The sequence below is a fragment of the Megalops cyprinoides genome, chromosome 12 (assembly GCF_013368585.1).
Source record: "Megalops cyprinoides isolate fMegCyp1 chromosome 12, fMegCyp1.pri, whole genome shotgun sequence".
NCBI classification, from domain to species: Eukaryota; Metazoa; Chordata; class Actinopteri; order Elopiformes; family Megalopidae; genus Megalops; species Megalops cyprinoides.
The window spans coordinates 17,445,413-17,463,877 of NC_050594.1; the positions used below are offsets into that span (position 1 = coordinate 17,445,413).

At 46.3% G+C, this 18,465-nt stretch overlaps 1 protein-coding gene across 1 annotated transcript in view; it reads right to left on the minus strand.

Annotated features, from left to right (window-relative positions):
• Positions 1 to 1,084: 1,084 nt before the first annotated feature.
• kif6 (kinesin family member 6) overlaps positions 1,085 to 18,465 on the minus strand; it is an 80,892-nt gene continuing 63,511 nt past the window's right edge. Inside the window, exons 16-21 of the mRNA XM_036542260.1 lie at positions 11,292 to 11,342; positions 8,605 to 8,689; positions 8,014 to 8,149; positions 3,530 to 3,543; positions 1,765 to 1,891; positions 1,085 to 1,183 (exon numbers count right to left, since the gene is read on the minus strand). Of these exons, the coding sequence (XP_036398153.1) occupies positions 1,085 to 1,183; positions 1,765 to 1,891; positions 3,530 to 3,543; positions 8,014 to 8,149; positions 8,605 to 8,689; positions 11,292 to 11,342 (512 nt within the window). The remainder of the gene's footprint in view (positions 1,184 to 1,764; positions 1,892 to 3,529; positions 3,544 to 8,013; positions 8,150 to 8,604; positions 8,690 to 11,291; positions 11,343 to 18,465) is intronic.

Here is an 18,465-nt window from a genome sequence, read left to right on the forward strand (position 1 = left end):
CTGATGGGCGGGGGGGCAGCAATTGTGTGCTCATGCATACACACACCCTCATGCATACACACCAAAGAAAAGACATACCCACAGACCACATAAAAAGGTGAGCAACACACATGCACACACACATACAGGTACAAACACATACACACACACACAAGCATGCATGCACACACACAGATGGACATACACTGTCACAGGGTCAATGCCCCGTTTTCTCCTGAGATCCTGATCACTGCTGTGATAAGGAAGATTACCCAGTGTTACCAAACAACTAAGGACACAAAGTGTGCTCTTGTCACAAGGAGGTGTTCCTTCAAGGGGGGACATCTCCATAAATCATAAATCATGTTGCATTTTTCCCTGTGCCTCCACAACACGTTGGCAAAATGAAACACTACAGAATTATTTGCAATTCTTGCCTTTAACCCATGCTTTTAACATCATTCCTGTGTGTCTCTAATCCCCACGAAGACATGCATTCAGGGATTTGTGTGAGAACTTGATTGCTGTGAAGTTCTTTATGGAACCAAAAAAAGTTAAATTACCTTGTTTAATTGCTTTGCCAAAATAGGGTAAGTTGAGGGGTCTAACGGAAATCTGGCCAGGGGCATATTAATGTGTACTCTGTGTCTCGTGGAATTTGCTTTTTCATTCTTTCCTGCCACTTTGCATTTTTAAAATACACATTTGGGGAAAAAACACCTTATTATTCAGCCAATACTTGACTCCAAAAATACCCTACACTTACACCGCTATACTTCTTCAGCGAATACCCCAACACTTCCACAAAGTATTCTGCAGCCAGCCGGCCAAGGAGGTTATTAACTGGCTGACATCATATCAAAGGGGAGCACTTGCTGTCTCACACCACATAAATCCAAACAAAAGCTCATCTTTGGTATCCTCAGGCTTAGACCCAGGACCCTACGATTCAAAGGGTCTTGTTCCTGCAAAGTGGTTAACTGTAAACATGAAAAAGCGCAAAGCTTCACACTCATATCAAGCCTCAGTTAAGTACTGTATTTTATATGATAATGAGGTTAATTTGTGTTTATTTTAAACAACTGGTTGGAGGCGGAGCTTGAGGCTAGGTGATGACACTCATAAGAAAACATGGGCTGCCACTGGCCCCTGCTGTCTGCGTGATGGACGGGGAGCACTGCAGCCGTGATGAAATGTAGAACTGCTGCATCGAGGCGAGGGAGCCAAGCGCGCCCGCAACCCGTGCCAAAATCAGCACGCTCTCCGGGGTCAGTCCGGAGTGAGAGACGGGGAGGAAAACCGCGCTGAAAAGATGACAGTGTGCTTGTGAGCACGCTGAGGCCCAGCTCGAAGACTCGCTGACAGATATCAACCGAGTTTACAGAGGCCAGCTCCGCTTCACGTCGCACCTGCAGCTGTTCACCGCTAGAGGGTGCCATTCAGCCAGGATTTACATTCAAACTTATCAATAAACAGCTTTTATTGCACTTAATGTCCGTCTTATTGACCCATGCTGGCCTATTGAAGAAAGATGAAAAAATACAGTTCAGCCTTGCATGCTCCTCTGACAGATTTCCAGTTAAAACAGAAAAATGACATTCACAGAAACAATATCCTTAAGAGACTGTTCAGCATTTAGAAATGAGAACAAGCACTTGTGTGTGATTGTGTGCACTAACAGAATGCTGAGCACTGTAGCGTACGTTTGTGTATATATATATATGTGTGTGTGTGTGTGTGTGTGTGTGTGTGTGTGTGTGTGTGTGTGTGTGTGTGTAAAATGACGGGTCTGGCTCTACCTGTCCTGCTGAGAAGATTTTGTCTGGCTCGGACGAAGGCCATAATGTCTGCGTCTGTCCGCTTGTCTCCAGTCAGTGGAATGGATGACGAGGGGCCAGCAGTGGCTAGGGCTCTGAAACACACAGACACTCCATGACACACTCAGACGCTCAACATGACGCACTCTCACTGACACCCTATCTACAGATCTGACACACCGACAGGCTTCAGTTGCACCCCTCCTACTGTATACAAAAAAATACTTTGTGGAGCCAAATCTGCAGTTTCAATGTCTCTGCAGTCAAAGGGGAATTTTCATTTCATTTTCCAAAAGATTAGCCTGAAGTATGTTTTTTTTTATTATTTTGAATGACCTGCTTTTGGTTTTACAAGTAAAGTCTGCTCAGGCATGGCACTAATTCATGCTGCTGCCAGAGGGTCTCTACAGTTCACTCAAACAGAATAACTGGCATCGTATAAGAGAACTTGAAAGAGTTCAGACTCTCCACAGCAATGCCTGTTCTCGCATTCATAATGTGCTGAAATAGCAGCGCAGTAAAGCCTTTAACTGCCTGCGAGCATTACAACTTTTTCATAAGGGCAAAAACCACTTTAACAACCATGAATTCCCTTTGAAATTCAACTCAAGCATACAACCTACAATCTTTATTTACTATATTACTTCTAGAACTACTCCTATTGATTGTACATCCAATTTGAAGACTAAAAGTGGCACTTTTTACAACATAAAATAAGGATATTTTTATTGTATTTATTGTATTTTATTTTATTGTATTTATTGTATTTATTTATTTTCTCAACCCCAGGCATAGCCAAAATTCTACTGCAGCATGTAGGCTGGTCCCTCACCTCAGCTCTGATTGCTGTCCAGCTCGGCTGCTTGGTCGGTCTCTGGATGCTGACTCTCCCCTCACTGCAGGGGGGCTTGGGACAAAGTTCCTGAGATGCCCAATGGGAAGACTTTATTTAAGGAATAGCACAGGCCAGGTAATGACGGGGTAGATCCCACACAACACTGAATGTGAATCATGCTCGCCGTGCTGGGGGTGAAAGGAGCGGGGTTTCAGTGATACACACACCTCAGGTCACGGGCAGATGGGGCAGAGCTCACTCTCTCTCTTCTAACTGGCAGCTCCTGGACTGTGCTGCTCAAACTGGGCTCTCTGGCAACAAACCACAAAACGATGATAACACAACACAAAACAACACGATGCAACAGAACACAACACAATACAATGCAAAGCAACACGAGACACTGGCGTTACTTTCAGTAAAACAGGTGAAACTGAAAAGTCAAGTCCTTTATCCATCTGTGGATAAAAATTGCTTTGATTAAAAAAATTACTCGTGAAGGACAGCTGTGTGTTGAAGATGAGGGCTGTGAGTTTTTCCCCAGGGAGGGGAAAAAAAGTCCTTTTCCCCAGGCAGTTAGTTAATAAGCGTGTAAAAATGTTAACATCATAACCTGTGAAGGATCAGGACCTCTGCAATGCAAGTCAGTGATGTAGACATTCACAGCCCTTGTGCTCGACAGTGTGTGTCAGCATGACACTGGCCACCAGAGGGTGCCGTTGCACTGTACAGTCAGTGCTGAGTGTGCCGGACTCATTAAAGAGGTGCTGAAGGGCGATGCTTTCCAGGCCCAGCAAGTGCGTCTCGGGCTCGGGGGGCTGCAGGGGCCCACGCTGGAACGAAACCAAGCGGTGTGTTCCCGCCGGAGTGCTATTATCCCACATCGTAAAGAGCGCACCGCGGGTCTGCCGTCTGCAGCGTGGAGGCACAGAGTCACACAGACTAAACGTCTGCTGATAAAGGCCTTTCACCACGTCTGTAACTGCAGACTAACTGGGGCTCCAACGATGAAAGGAGCCAAATCTCCCAGCTCTCTCCTCCCACGATGAAAATCACACTCAGTGATTGTAAAATGTCACAGAGACTTAATGCGAGCTTTGGGTTTTATGCGTAATTGTGTTCCGATTTTTCTGGTTTGTGTTCAGTCTGAAAAGGTTAATTAAAGTGAATTACAGTCCTTTCATTTACTAGATGTAAATGGTAATCTCAAATTGAGAGCAATAAAGATTTCACATTTGCTTTTAAAAGCCTTCAAGAGGTGTAAATTTTCCCCCCATTTTCATACGAGCAGCTTCATGTGTGGTGGTCATCATTTGGAGAGACAGCAGAATGCACAGCAATAGTAGAGCATAGCAGCTGAATTCTAATTCTAATAGTAAGGTAGCAGAGCCCACCAACCCGGGCTTGCCTAAGCTTTAATCTCTCCCACAGAAACAGGCCTGCTCCAGCTCTCACTGCTGCAGAACTGGGCTTGTCTCAGCGATAATTGCAGTCTCTGACCAATCACCAATCGTCCCTGCGCAGTTCAGACGATGGTCCTGAATAGACACCCCCAACTAAGACACAAGACATCATGCCCTGTTGTAATATGGAGTGTAAAACAGAACACAAGAGCTCATGTGCATAGGGGGGCAGGGAAACTGAAACATTAGCACACAGAGGACAAACTTTGACTATTTGGACTAAAAAAAGTAGCAAAACTAGCTGTATTAAAAGATAGCATTTGGTCCTCTGCACTCTTTAGGTAACTTGAGTAATGTGAAAATTTGTACAGTTGTACTGCTTGAACAGAAACTAAAGATGTGCTGGAGGTGTGCTTGTCCAGACAGCGCTCACCTGGGGACGGTCACATGGGAGGGAGACGCTTCCAACAGCTGATTGGTCGACGCTGGACTCTGACCTGCAGCTGTGCCCTCTTGTTTCTGCTCCAATTGTAAATACAAGGCAGACCATCAGCAAGTGGAAGGAATTCAATGGCTTCCTCAGCTGGTCACATGTTGATCTGCTCAGCACACCTCCATCACACACTCTTATACCATACCCATCCAAGTGTGTCCCCAGCAATCAATCTCCAGTAACACACAAACCTTCAGGGAATGTTAGAAAACTGGATTCTACCAAGACTGACAGGGTTGATGTTACAGCATACCGCTAAAGAAAAGGTAGGTCATACGGCAACAAGATATGGACATTAAACTCAAATATGTTTCCTTCTTTAACTATGATTGTTCCAGAGGGAGGAAAGACAACTTTAAATGAATTACATGCGAAACATATAGCTAAGATTACTCCAAAGAATACCCCCTGTAGAAGTGAGTTCAGTACACCCACACTTTGCACTGAAAAATGAAAGGAAATCTTTCATGAGTCAAGCCTGCACCTGCAGAATCTCTTCTGCTTTACCCTCCGGCACTCAGCAGAGCCAAAAGTGCCCTTGGAGGGATGGATGGGAATCCTTTATGAGCGTCTGCACTGCCCCGCCCTGCTGTTATCCACTGAGCATCCAAAGGTATGCAGATGAGTCTGACTGAGAGCTGTCTATCCATCCAGAGATTACAGGCCTCCTTCCTTATGTGCTGCAAGTTTAATTTCCTTTATACATATTCTCAGCTGGAGAGGTGGAATTTGGAGAAGAGAGAAACGCGCACACACATGCACAGATGCACGCGTGTACACACACAAATGCTCACACACACAGACATGCCTGTACACACAAATGCTCGCATATACACAGACATGCACATACACACACACAAATACAGATACACATCTGCACAAAAACACATACACACACTTGATTCAGTCCTGTGGTGACACCAGCCAATGTCCCATCTCAGCAGCATGCATGTCAGGTCCTGCAATGACTGACTTAATTGATGCTAGAATATATTTCTGCAACTGTCTGAACTTGTTGCTCCACCAGTGCCAGTGCTCCGTCAGAACAAAAAATTACAGGATTACGTAGCAAGTATGACCCACAGCCCAGATCATACGGGAAATACTTTTATAGCATTCCTTTTACATCATTTCCCAATCCGAACCTGGGCTGATAGTAAGTCTGGTTGTGAAATCTATATTTCCCATCAGTAATTAACAACACAAAAACCTGCTTCAGCAACTGGTCTATCAGTCAGATGTCTTCCTGGCATGAGAAAAATGTGTGCTGTAGCTAATCAGAGCTGAACACAGCTGTGTAGAGATTATGCCAGCCACTCCCATCCTTAAGGAAAACTACACTCGCGGGGTGGACAACCTGTACAAATATAACAGATGACACTTTTTTAAGAACATGTTGAGTGACACTGCTTTAAGAATGCGCCTAGAGACACACATTTAACTTGACCTGCAAACTGACTGCAGATACACCTGTAACTTGACAATAGGCACACCTACCTGTAACTTAACTGGGGGTAAACCTTGACCAGAGACACACCTGTAACGTGGCCAAAGACACACCTATTACTTGACCAAAGGCATATCTGTAACATGAACAGATATACACCTGTAACATGACTGAGACACATCCGTAACATGACTTGAGACTTATTTTTGGCCAGAGACACATTGGTAACTTGTCCAGAAGATATTCCAGAAAGTTGACTGAGGTCTTCTCATAGGCTATTACTCTGAATCAGAATTACTACAGTGACAGGCCAACACAAGTCTGTTTCACGTTAAGTCAATCTGTCACCTGATGAGGCATCACAGCCACAGCATCAGCAGAGAAGTAATTCTCCAGACTTTCTTATGGTCAATCGTCAGCCAAGACACCACTTACAGATGTTGTTTCGCAGTTGCCAGCTCCTAACCTCCTGCCATTTTACTGGCACTAGTCCATTGCTTACTTTTGTAGGTGTTAACTTTTTAAACAGCTAGACTTCAACTGGAGAAACGAGAGTACTTCTCAGGCAATCACCAGACTTGTCCCACCCAGGACTAATGCCCATGACCATCTGGTCTTTACCTGACTCCATGACCCTTACCACACCACTGGTCGGCTCAGCGCACTTCAGTGGGAGGCTGTCCAGAGACTTTGATGACTGGTGGCGTGGACCAGACTGAAGATAATCTACGCTGATGTGAATATCTCAAGTCAGGCCCATAAATTGCGGCCTCAGCAGCAGTGAACACTCTCCAGCGCCCCATTAGGGTTTGATGGCTTCCTCAGAAATCTGTTTCCTACGTTTGCTTACTTTATTACTCCGGCAAGGTCTACCTCCTCCACCCTAAACAGCAGCTCTGAGAGTAAAACACACCCGTCTTAGCACCTCAGCCCCCCCCCCCCTGTAAACTTTTGGGGAAAAGTGGGCACTTTCAGGGATGCCTCCAAAGTGGATTAACCAACTGTTACTATGGTGTCCAAACGTTAGTTAATCGACTGTGAAGGGGCATGTGTTGAGGGCCTTATCAGAATTTTGAAGATGTGAGAAGCCTCATTTGGGCTGTCTCTGGGAGTGAGGCAGGGATGGGCAAAGTGGAGTGGCGCCCCAGAGAGCCCTAACTCAGCCACGGGACAAAGAGGCCCAGAGGGTCAGTGTACCACAGCCATGGCAACGCTCCGTTGAACCCCAAACCCAGGGGAGAAACAGGGGTGAGTGCAGGCGCGTGTTACAGCACCCACCAGAGAGGCGTTCCTCTCAGACTCCGCTCCCTGTTAAACAGCTCAGTGCTGCACACATCCATCAAAACAAGGCTGGGCTGGTACAGCAGAGACCAGAGCGCTCTTCATCAACCTGCCGCCACGAGCACTGCAGAGTGGCTGGATTCTGAAGGACTCGTCTGTGGCAACCTGACAAGGACACTATGGTAACAGCGATACCGGAGAAGCGCTGAGCCCCCCAGAATTCCACTTGAGTTTCAACAGCTCGTTAACCCACTGCAGAGACACATCCGACTGCTGACCTGTTGTGGAGACAGAGCTGTCTCATTGCTAACCCATTTCAGAGACAAAACCATCTCCCTCTAATGCTCTGTTTATCTGGCTAATACTGTAGGTGAAAGCACTATATTTTGAGCCCATTAGCAATTTTATTAGAAAGTGTTTCCCTTGCATTTTCTCTCATGTTCTAAAGTACTGAAATGCATTTAAATGCATGCGGTTTCTCTCCTCACCAGAGCTATGTTTTTACTCCTGCCCTTTTCGCCCCCTCAAGGTTTTTAACTTTTTACTCAGAATTTCTCAATTTATGCTACTCTGGGTTGATTACAACTCTTGGGAAGTCTTTTTTTATGTAAAGGAAAACTTATAAAGAAAAGTGAAATTTCCTGTAAAATCCTGGTCTGAATATTTGACACCACACACAAGGGAGGGAAAGAAACATGGGTCTGGGAATACAGTGACAGGAACATTCACTCTGCGCCACACATGTGCTGGGTCACTACCTGCAGCCTGGCTGACTCCTGAGACCACCACTCCTGGAAGTCTCTCTGCAGCTTGACCTTTGCCCTTTCCAGCAGCAGCTGTAAGTGCTCGATCTCTGTCTTCAGAGCCTTCAGACGGCCAAAGGTACTCTTGTAACTAACAGGTAAGAAAAGATTCATTAAATCCTCAAATGCAACTGAATTCACAGCACATAACACTGAAGAACAAGAGCATAATGGGCAACTACGACAGTCTGCAAGAGGTAGTACACAGCATAAAAGAGTAGGGTACAATGCAGTAACACAGAGAACAGAACCATATTGCGCCATTGTTTGGTGATCTCCGCAAACACTACACACAGTTTTGGGTTGCAACTGTAAGAAACTAAATGCAGCTATATGAAGGAATAATAGAAAATATCAATGCTTTCATACGTATGTGTAAAATAATAAATAATATTTACATATTTAAAATGCCACCATAGGTGAGTGTCTGCAAAGCAAGACAATTGAGGCAAGTCTGGGACTAGTGGAACGAATCCTAAAATTTCACCCACCCACATACTAAAGTAGACAATCTATCTCGCACACACACACACATAGACACCTCACCTCTTCTTTTCCTCCTCGATCTGTTCACAGAGTCTCTCCTCCACAGGGTCCGGCTCCACAGGTTCTGCGATTCCGTCCGCCAGCCCTAGAGGGCACACAACCGTCAAGTCACAGAGGTGTGAGTACAGCACATGCATAGCTGTGGCCCAGTTATGCCAAAAATAAACTAAAATACAATAAAATCAAATCCCTGAAACCTACCAAGCCAGCAGGTTGAAATGACCTCCCCCCCCTTGAGTACAGGGTATCCATCTCTGCGACAGTGGATCAAGAGAGGACTGCTGACTGTGTGCGTGTTCAGTCACTGTCGGCCTTATAGCTACCATATATCTCTGTTCAGGCTATTTGTGTCCAGCACAGCAAGTTCATAAACGTGATGATGGAAACACAGACAGGCCGGCCCTGAAAAGTGGGAGCTAAGAGTGACAAAAACAGCCATAACCCCAGCCATTTCAGAGCTGTTTTAAAGCTGTTAATAACAGAAAAGGGCGCTACTGGTGAGCCGACGTGATGCTGTCCCGGGTTATGCAAGTTCTTCTGACTCAATTCACTTCGCTCTTCATTTCTACAACCAAATGACAGTGATGATGATTATAATCATCAAAAGTAAAGACGTGTGCCTGACAGCTTTGACGTCAGATCGATGCCTTTCTGCCGGAGTCTGAAATGAGAGACATCTGATCATTCTGCCCACAGCGGCGTATGCCATGTCGCTAAGTCAACCGAGCGCGCTACAGTACATGAATCACTCCACTGACAAATCCTCCGGCGTGGCTCAAACAGTCCACCGTAACGCTCCCCGAAACACTAAATCAGTTTACAAGATGTCTCTCCCTCCCGCTTGACGTCTTATTAACATGTCTGATGAGGGCAGTAAATAAAACCGCCGGCGGTTAATAAATATTAGGCATGATGGAAACAATGTTAGGTCTGAGCCTTGAATAAATACAGTATACTGTGTCACGCTTCCCCGGCAAACGCCACCGAGGGCCCCGCTCGCTCTCCCGGATTCCTGAGCGTCACGGCTGACAGCCGCGACAGTCTGTCTCAGCCTCGCGTGCGCGGCGGTAAGCTGAGACAGAGCTTGCGAGCGGCGTATGAGTGCTACCACTCCGATTTTATTCTGTGGCACGGAGCGGCCTGGCGTCCAAGTGGCAGTGGCAGCAGCTATCGCTTCCAAGTATTTGGTATTCTGCAGAAACTCGCCGTCCTCAGATGTCAGTGTGGAGTTTCTACACTCAAGGCCACCACTGTAGCGGTAAAATCTCGTGATAATTCCATGGGGGAAGTTGAAAAGTGCATTAACAAATCACCACCAAAGGCATGGACTCCATTTCAATAGCACCTTTCAACGATGCTTTACAGTGAGGTGGGGAAATCAGCTGAAGCACCAGCAACAGTCAGAGATCTGCGGAGTGGTCCATCAGTGAGTAGTGTGAGGAATCACACTTCTACAGGTCAAAGATTGGTCCATCACTGAGTAGATTGATAGGTCAGGCTTCTAAAGGTTACAGATTGGTCTCCCAGTGGACCGATCTGAAGTCTTACACTGGGCCTATATATATCTCTGTCATTGCAATGCTGCCCTTATAGTATTAGATTTCATAATGTTTGTCCTTCACATACAGGGTGTTCTGCATTGAGCTGAAACTTATACTCACATGCTTTAGCTTATTCCCACATCATTTTGCAGAATACAAATCAGTCAGGGAAGAATTAGGGAGGCCAAATAATGTTCTGCATACTTTCATGAAGACTAGGACTTTGATGCTGGCTCATGACAATGGAATCTGGGCTGTAATGATGTGCTTGGTGATGCAGGATTTAAAAGAAGAGACAGGCTGGGAGACAGTGTTTGTAAATTTGGAATCAATTGTTCTTTTCAAATCATGTATGTTTTTGATCCAAATAATACATAAAGCTTGTCTGTCAGGAAGCCTTATCTTCAAGTTTCCTCTGACTTCCTGTAATTCATATTGGACACAGTGAAATTCAAGGAAGCCCATATGAACAAAAATCTATGGGGCTGGGGGGGTCAGGTGACACAGTTTCTGACACAGTTTCTGTTTGCAGGAATCACAGATTCTGAGGATTTTCTGAGGAAATTCATCAAAGCCTGCAGGAGACATTACAGCCCGCTGTAATGGCAGACAGGCCAGTGACAGAGGGCAGCTGCAGTGTATGGAGGATCTGGAAACCCCGCCTGTATTAAGTTTCATTCAAGCGACATGTGCCACATCCTGTGTGTCTAAGACCTGATATCTAGTTCTAAGGTGTATTATATGCACTCCTCAGTTACACTTTAAAGGTAAGGGAACTCCCTCCAGGGGGAGTACAAATAACTGATCTGTTATAGTGATATGACACACACACACACACACACATAGATATGCACATGCATGCATACACAAAATGAAGCACACACAGGCTCACACACACACACACACACACACACACTCAGCCCCTGCAGTGAGTCATGGGATCGGGGAGTTCCTGGACTGAGTGTTGCCATGTGAGAGTGCGTGCCAAGCGGTGCCCATTTGGCTGAATCCAGCTGATGTTCCTGAGCGCTGCAGGAGAGACAAACACCCCTGCTGTGCAGGGAGCTGACAACAGCAGTGCATGATGGGTGTGTGTGTGAGTGAGTGAGTGCATGAGCTGTCGATGCAGACGCTGATGCGACCTACCCTGAGCTGCCGTCTGCCTCCTCCTCCTCTCCAGCTGCAACTTCAGCTCATCTGAGAGAGAGGAAGAGAGTTTGAGATGAGCTTTAACTTGTCTTCACTGGGATATTGCATCACATCACAGGCAGAATTAATTCTGAAAACAACAAATTAATTTAACAATGCATTCTGCAGCAACAAAACCATAAAAAGAAAGAGAGGGAGACTACTTCGTCTGCTTGACTACTGAAGTAACTACTGATACTTCTGTTTGAGGAGCATTTGCTTCAGCATGTCTTAGACGCAGACATAATGGCAGATGAATGGGGCAGAAGGACATTTACATTTACATTTACATTTATTTATTTAGCAGACGCTTTTATCCAAAGCGACTTACAAAAGTGCATACAGTAGGTACAGCGACAGTACGGGGACAGGATGTGTACAGTTCCACAATGAGACAGTTCTCAGCTGAGAGCAAGGTCTGTTTGAGGACGCAGTACTATCAGATTTTTACAATTACAGCCTAAAGGGCAACTAGTACGATATACTTTCGAAGAGACAAGAGACAAAGACAGAGAGGGAGACAGATGGATGCGTTACAACAAATCAAAAGCATAAACATTAATACTCTCAGGCCCTAAAAACAGTATAAAGTATAAAAGACAGAGATTACCTGTCTACAGTGACAGTACAAAGCAAAGACATGATGTTTTGACAAAAGTACAGACCCAGTGAATGCAGATGACACAGGCAAACCTGCACAGAGAGGACAGACTATGCTCACACACCAGTCTACAAGAGGTTGAAACAGAGCTGCACCACAAGGAATTAACAGGTACTGACTTCCCAAAATAATACACATGCGTATATAAATGTCCTCTCCTACAGGGCACATAAAACTGCCCCAACCCTCTGTGGAGAGCCCCTGAGCTATGCTGAGGATGGCAATCACACTCACACCTTAAAGACTTCAGGTCTCCTGTCCTTTCAGTGCAGTTACCATAGTTTTTTTATATTATTCTATTTGTCTTTATTTTCTATTTTACCCCATTATTTTATGTCATTTTAATTCAATATTTAACAATTTACTAAGTGTGAATTAAAGCAGAAGCTCTGGTGTTGCCTAAGCTTGCTGAGCAGTCACAGTAGAGCCGAATGGACTGTGTACATCAGTCCTAAAACACAGCGACGCTTACAGAGCCACAGCATCGAGCCGAGCTCCGCGCAAGAGACAAGACGCATTTATTATGGCTACCATACACTAACAATGTACAGAGGCCGCCCAAATAAACACGCCTGCTGCTCCTCACCGCGCATGCAGATTTCAAATGCCAAAGGCTGTTGAGGCGTTTGGCTGGAGGCGCAGCGTGCTGCTCCGTTAGATTAAACACTTTGACAGTCCTCATGAAAGAGCATCTGGTCCCAAGGCTGCACAGGGGAGGAAGCTGAGATCAGTTGTATGTATCCGTTTCAGGAGGGGGGGTGAGGGAGGGTCAACGCCAAGCTGGTGGCAGCGGTACAGGGGGACACATGGAAAGTCGTTTGTCCCCCCTCCTCCTCCCTCCTCCCCCCTGGCCAGGTACAGCGGAGTCCCGTGGAGGTTGAAGACGCTGTTGGGAGCCTGGTAAACAGTGCATTGGGGCTTCAGTCCCCTATAGGCCATCTGAGACCCCTTGAGGGCCCTTCGAATAAGTGAGGAGCAGGAGGGCACGAGGCATGCCATGCCCTTGTGGAGGAAACAGGCCCAGAGAGGAAAGACAGGATGAGGAGAGAGGCCAGGCCCGGCGGGGAGGGGAGGGGAGAGGGCTGGATGGCTTACAGATGCAGAGGAAATGATTTATCTCTCCCCCACGCTGGAAGAAGAGGAGCGATCCCGAGTTCAGTGGCAGCGGAGGGGCATCGCCGGGGATCAAATGAGTTTGCAGACATCAGGGGAAGGGGGCGGGGCAAACGCGAACGCTTGTTCCACGCGGAGAACCATGGCAGAGAGGGCTCCCCCTAAACATTTCCATCGGAACACGGGGGCATCCCACAACAGGACCTCCGAGAGAATCTGTCATCTTCCTGCTTACCACTCACACTCCAGCCTCAAAGCCGAGCTGGAGGCCGCGATGACAAATGCAGATAAAATACTGCCACCAGCGCGTGATGCATGGGATACAAATCTGGCATATGTTTATTGACCTCGTTCTGTCAACGCAAACGTCCGCATCCACCGCTACACAGAGTCTGTTCAGACAAGCTGCTTGTGTAAAGCTGTCCAGCTGCAAGGGCCCGTTATGCTGCTGAAGCCTCCACAGTAAGATGAGCTGTAACACTGTTTCATTAAGCATCAGTGCAAACTGCGAGAACACGAACGCAGTACCGGACCTGACGGCAGGACCAGATGACACAATGCTTGGCAGCCACACCATTGGAGAAAAACAAACCCCGGTCCATATATAACTCCATTCACTTTGTTTGCTTCTGTCTTCAAGCTCAGTTATACAAACTGTCTGGCAACCGTTAATGAATACTCCACATGGCTGGAGACACGTTCTGTAAACAGTCTTAGTGTTGGTGAGTGTGTAGGCTCGCATGGTGTGTGCAGTGAGAATGCGGTGTGTTAGACGGGACACACACATCCGTATCCAGAACATCACAGTGTATCTGTACATCCCTCTCTCACATGCACATGGACATGCATGCGTACACAAACATACATACACACAAACACACACACACAAACACACACATAGATATGCACATGCATGCATACACAGTATACATATGGGTACACACAGATAAACATACGCACATGTTCATATACATATTTCACACACATACATTCGACCATATGCACATACACAGTATCTGCACAATTACATACATGTACACAAACAGACTCAGACACATACAGGCACACACACTCACACACACAGCCTCAGCACTACTGTTGGAGATAATCCTTCTGTTCCACTTCGGGACGGGCTACAGCTGGACGGCTCTGGGTCAGGTGGTCGGCGCAGCATTACGTCTCTTGACGGAAACCAGGAGCTCCACCATTAGGAAGCCCCTGGGGGCCGCTGTAATAAAGCTCAGCTAATTCCGAGGTAAATCATGTCTGATGTGCGGCTATAAAAAATAACGGGATTAAGACACACTTGCTGGAGTGCTCTGACCTAAACCGAGGCGGGGCCAACGCTGACACATGGAGAAAGCACAGAGAAACCACTGCATGAGGAATAACACTGACAGCAGCTGGCCGAAGAGTACCGCGCATTCACAGCCATTACTTATTTGCTCCAAGGCCTGCCGCAGCACCGATGGCCATTAGCAGGTCTGACAGCACTGTGGTGAGCTCACTCATTGTGTGTTTAGCAGAAGCACCCCAGGATAGCACAGCAGGGCCTGTTCCGCAGAGTGGGTATCAGCTGTGCTGTGTCCCCCTGGACCAGCACTGTGTATATTCAAGCTCAGAGGCAACAGTGCGACCAGCAGGGATGCAGTTAAGAGACGGTCTGGCGAGACCACTGAAATGCTAAGGTCAGAACAGGGAATTTGTATAATCTGCTGCTTTTTTAATAACAAAGTCTTCATGGGGCCCTTCAATCTTACTGTCAAAGTGCTCTGTCCTGCCATTTGAGTCACAAATTGAAGTACTGCTCTTCTTCATATTCTTACATCATGATTTTACTCTAAGTAAGGATAAATGTTGTGAGGTTGTATGAAATGTGTTTAAATGTGATTGGAAGTGAAGAATAAAGTGCCAAAGTGCACGAACCGAATGCCCTAAGTATCCCTGCCCCATACTGTGAGCTGTGCTATTGCACAATGCACTGAGGTATCCACACTGCAAGTGGGCCGCCTATTTACAGTGCGCTGTATATATAATGACAGAGCTGTGAATATTGCTTGTTTTCCACAGCCCAAACCCTACTTCAGTTTGCGTCTCCTGCCAGGAGACGGACTCCAGCAGCGGGCCACTGTAGCTCCCTGCCCACGCCTTGGAGGTGGTTCGCATTCCTACCTCCTCACGGTGTTGCCTGATGTGGCCTCGGCAGTGGTGGAAAACAGTACCCTGAGGGGACTGGCACTCCGAGCGGGCAGAATCTGGCCCTGACATCACCTAAGATAGGGCCCAAGCAGACACTCAGGCAGTCCTCCCCACACCAGTATATTTCAGTGCCATGCATCTTCATACAGTGGCCATGTTATGCAGTTTCTGTACACAGCATTCCATAAACAGGGATCTTTAATAAGCCTGAAGGACAAACACCGCATACCAGCTGCTTACTGCACCTTGTCTTGTTTCTGAGGTTATTCCAGGACAAGGGGTGAAAAAAGAGAAAAAGGTAGCCCACAGGGCCGGACATGGGGGTGAAGCATTAAAATCGGACACTGCCGTTAAGGGCTTCAGCCAATGCAACACTTCACCAAAGAGCAATAAAAGAAGTCCCAGCTGCACCTGGGAAATGCATCAGGGAGGGCGTCAGACATAAACAAAACAAGCACTTGATGAAGGCGCCTGCTTCAGAAAAAGGCAGTGAATCAATTATCCGTCCTTAGGCTGCATCCCTCTCTACTGCAGAGACGCCTACAAGAGTCCATCTAAACACAGGGGCTGCGGCCAGCAGGGTTCTTCAGAGGTTAAGAGCGGGTCAAGTTCAGGAGGTTCAGATCAAGTTCAGGAAGAAAGAACATGGTTAGAGAGAACACAGTATACACACACTGTTCTAATGGACAAGGCAACAGAGTGGCAAAACATATGATGACCTGGTCAGAGAGTGGTAAAACATAATCACTATGCTCGTCAGAAAGACAGCACCATCCACACTGTTCTAATAACCAGGTCACAAAGTGGTAAGACATACTAACTCGTAGAGGGAGCGCCATACATACACTGTCACTGATGTTGAGACATTGCTAGAGACAGAGGCCTTAAATGTGATGTATGCCTGCTATATACCATCCGCTCTGTTCATGTGTTTCCAGAGGTAATGTACTCTACCTGCAGCCCATCTGTCAGATCATTCAACAAGAACATCTCAGTTTACTGCGGTGTCTCAGTCCAGTCTGCAACTCTATAACCTTCACGCTACCTTCCGTTTGACAGAGTTTATATACACTGTCCATATGGCGACGGTCATGCAGACAGGACACAGATTCAAAAGAAGCTGTGAAGTCCCACTCCACCCTGCTCCTGCTCTAGTGGCTGGGTCTCTTCTCACAGCATACCAGAGGGCAAAGGAATACTGTGGTAGGTCTGTTATTTCATACAGAGCAATTGCGCCAGTTTGTGTGGAAACTGCATGGAGTTCCTGGGGTTTCCGTGCAAGTATAAGCACCCTTGTGTCCCCAATTCGCTCACTCCCAGTTCTCACAGAGGAGAAACAGTCTTAGGAGGATGTTCACTCAGAGAGGTGGCCTGCAGGCATCCTAACAAGCTATGGTTTATCTGCTGAGAACACCACTTGGTGAGTCCTGTGTCCTACCTCTTGTGCTATGGGGGGGTCGGGCTTTGAGCCTGTGGCACCTCATCTGATTCCAATCCTTTAGGTTCACCCTCTCCGATCTAGGAGATGCTGTGTCCTCATAAATAACTGCCTTCCAGGAGAAAGTCTCGACAAATATTTGGGAATGCCTGTGGCCTGGAGGTTAAATGCAATCGGCCGCATGAATCTGCTACAAGGCCGCAAAGGGCCTGTGGTTGAAAATGCACAGCACATGCATCCAGAGCTGTATGAATATGAATGTACTGCGTGCTGTTGTCAATAAGACCTGACATTTCTACTTCCTCCAAAGCTCCCACAAGCCCTTTGCAGCCTTCAGGTTCAGGTGGGTGACTACACCTCAAGTGAGAGTAGTTACACCATGTGTTCTCTCAGTACAACTGTAACATCTCTGCACATAATATTTTAACATGGTGGCTGTCTGCTTCTGACTTTATTTGTGACATGATTATGCTAATTTGCTCTGAGACTGAACACAAATTTTTGTTCGGACAGACATTTTAAGTAAACTGAACGCAACAGTCATATTGAACAATAGAAGAACTAACACAGCAGTTAACACTGTTTTGAAAAGAATATGGCTCTCTGTACCAAGCCTTCCTTCATTCCTGTCACGAATAACCAAGGTTTTTCGGGGCCAGCTTGGGAGTGAGAGCATATGTAAAGCTTTCATACATCATTATCCCCCATTGATATAAAGGCAGGGTATGAGTTTGCACGCAGCTTGACTTTTACTCCACAAGATGAAAAATAACAGTAGTAGTCTGACTAATTTTATACTGACGGTTTCTTTCCAGCTCAAGTGAAATTCCTTGGTTTCCTGAAATGTTTTTTTTTTCCAAAATACGAAAGGAGTAAAACACGCCCTAATGAAAAGCAGACTCATCAATGGCGTGTATTAATAATCTTATGCACATGGGCACAGAGGCGCCGCCTAACCAGAAAGTATGCGCTCCTCTAACAACAGCACGCCGCTGCGCTCACCGTAATTCACGAGCACATCAGTGACAGCCAGCATATCACTGCTGTCTTCACATGCTGCTTTCATGTGTCAGGCAACAGTGTGAGCTGATTCACAAAAGTGTGGCACTGACAAGTGGTGCATGTGTATATGTGTTGTGCTTGGGGTGTGTGGTGTATATGACTTTGTTGTGTGTTTGTGTGTGTGCGTGTGCGTGTCTGTATGTATCTGTGTATACCTGCTCTTTTCTAACTGATCTCTAATGCCTTGTTTTAGCTTATACAACAGACATAAAACCAACAGCTCTGAATAGCTGTGATGTGTCACTCATGAGCATCTTGGATGAAGGGTCTACACAGTCAAACATGAGAGTGTGGGACAGCAATCATAAATGCACAGAACAATAATCAAGCAATATGGATGAATATAAATATGAATGTATATGAGTTGTAAAAATGCCATGTGGATACATTACAATATACGCTTTTAGATTTTAGATTTTATAATATGCTGACACATATTACTTTTTCAGATGGGCCAGCCAACAGTAGAGCAGTTTCCCCCAGAGAACTTTTACACCAGAACATTTTAATAGTTTACTTAGCTCTGCAGAGGGTTTGACACTTTCTGTACTGCGTTTTTACCATGCTGGGCCAAAGGAAATACCAGCAGTCAGAGCGAGCATTTACAAGAATGGCCCTTCACACGCACTGTGTGTAGCAGAGGTGCTTTCCAGGAGGAA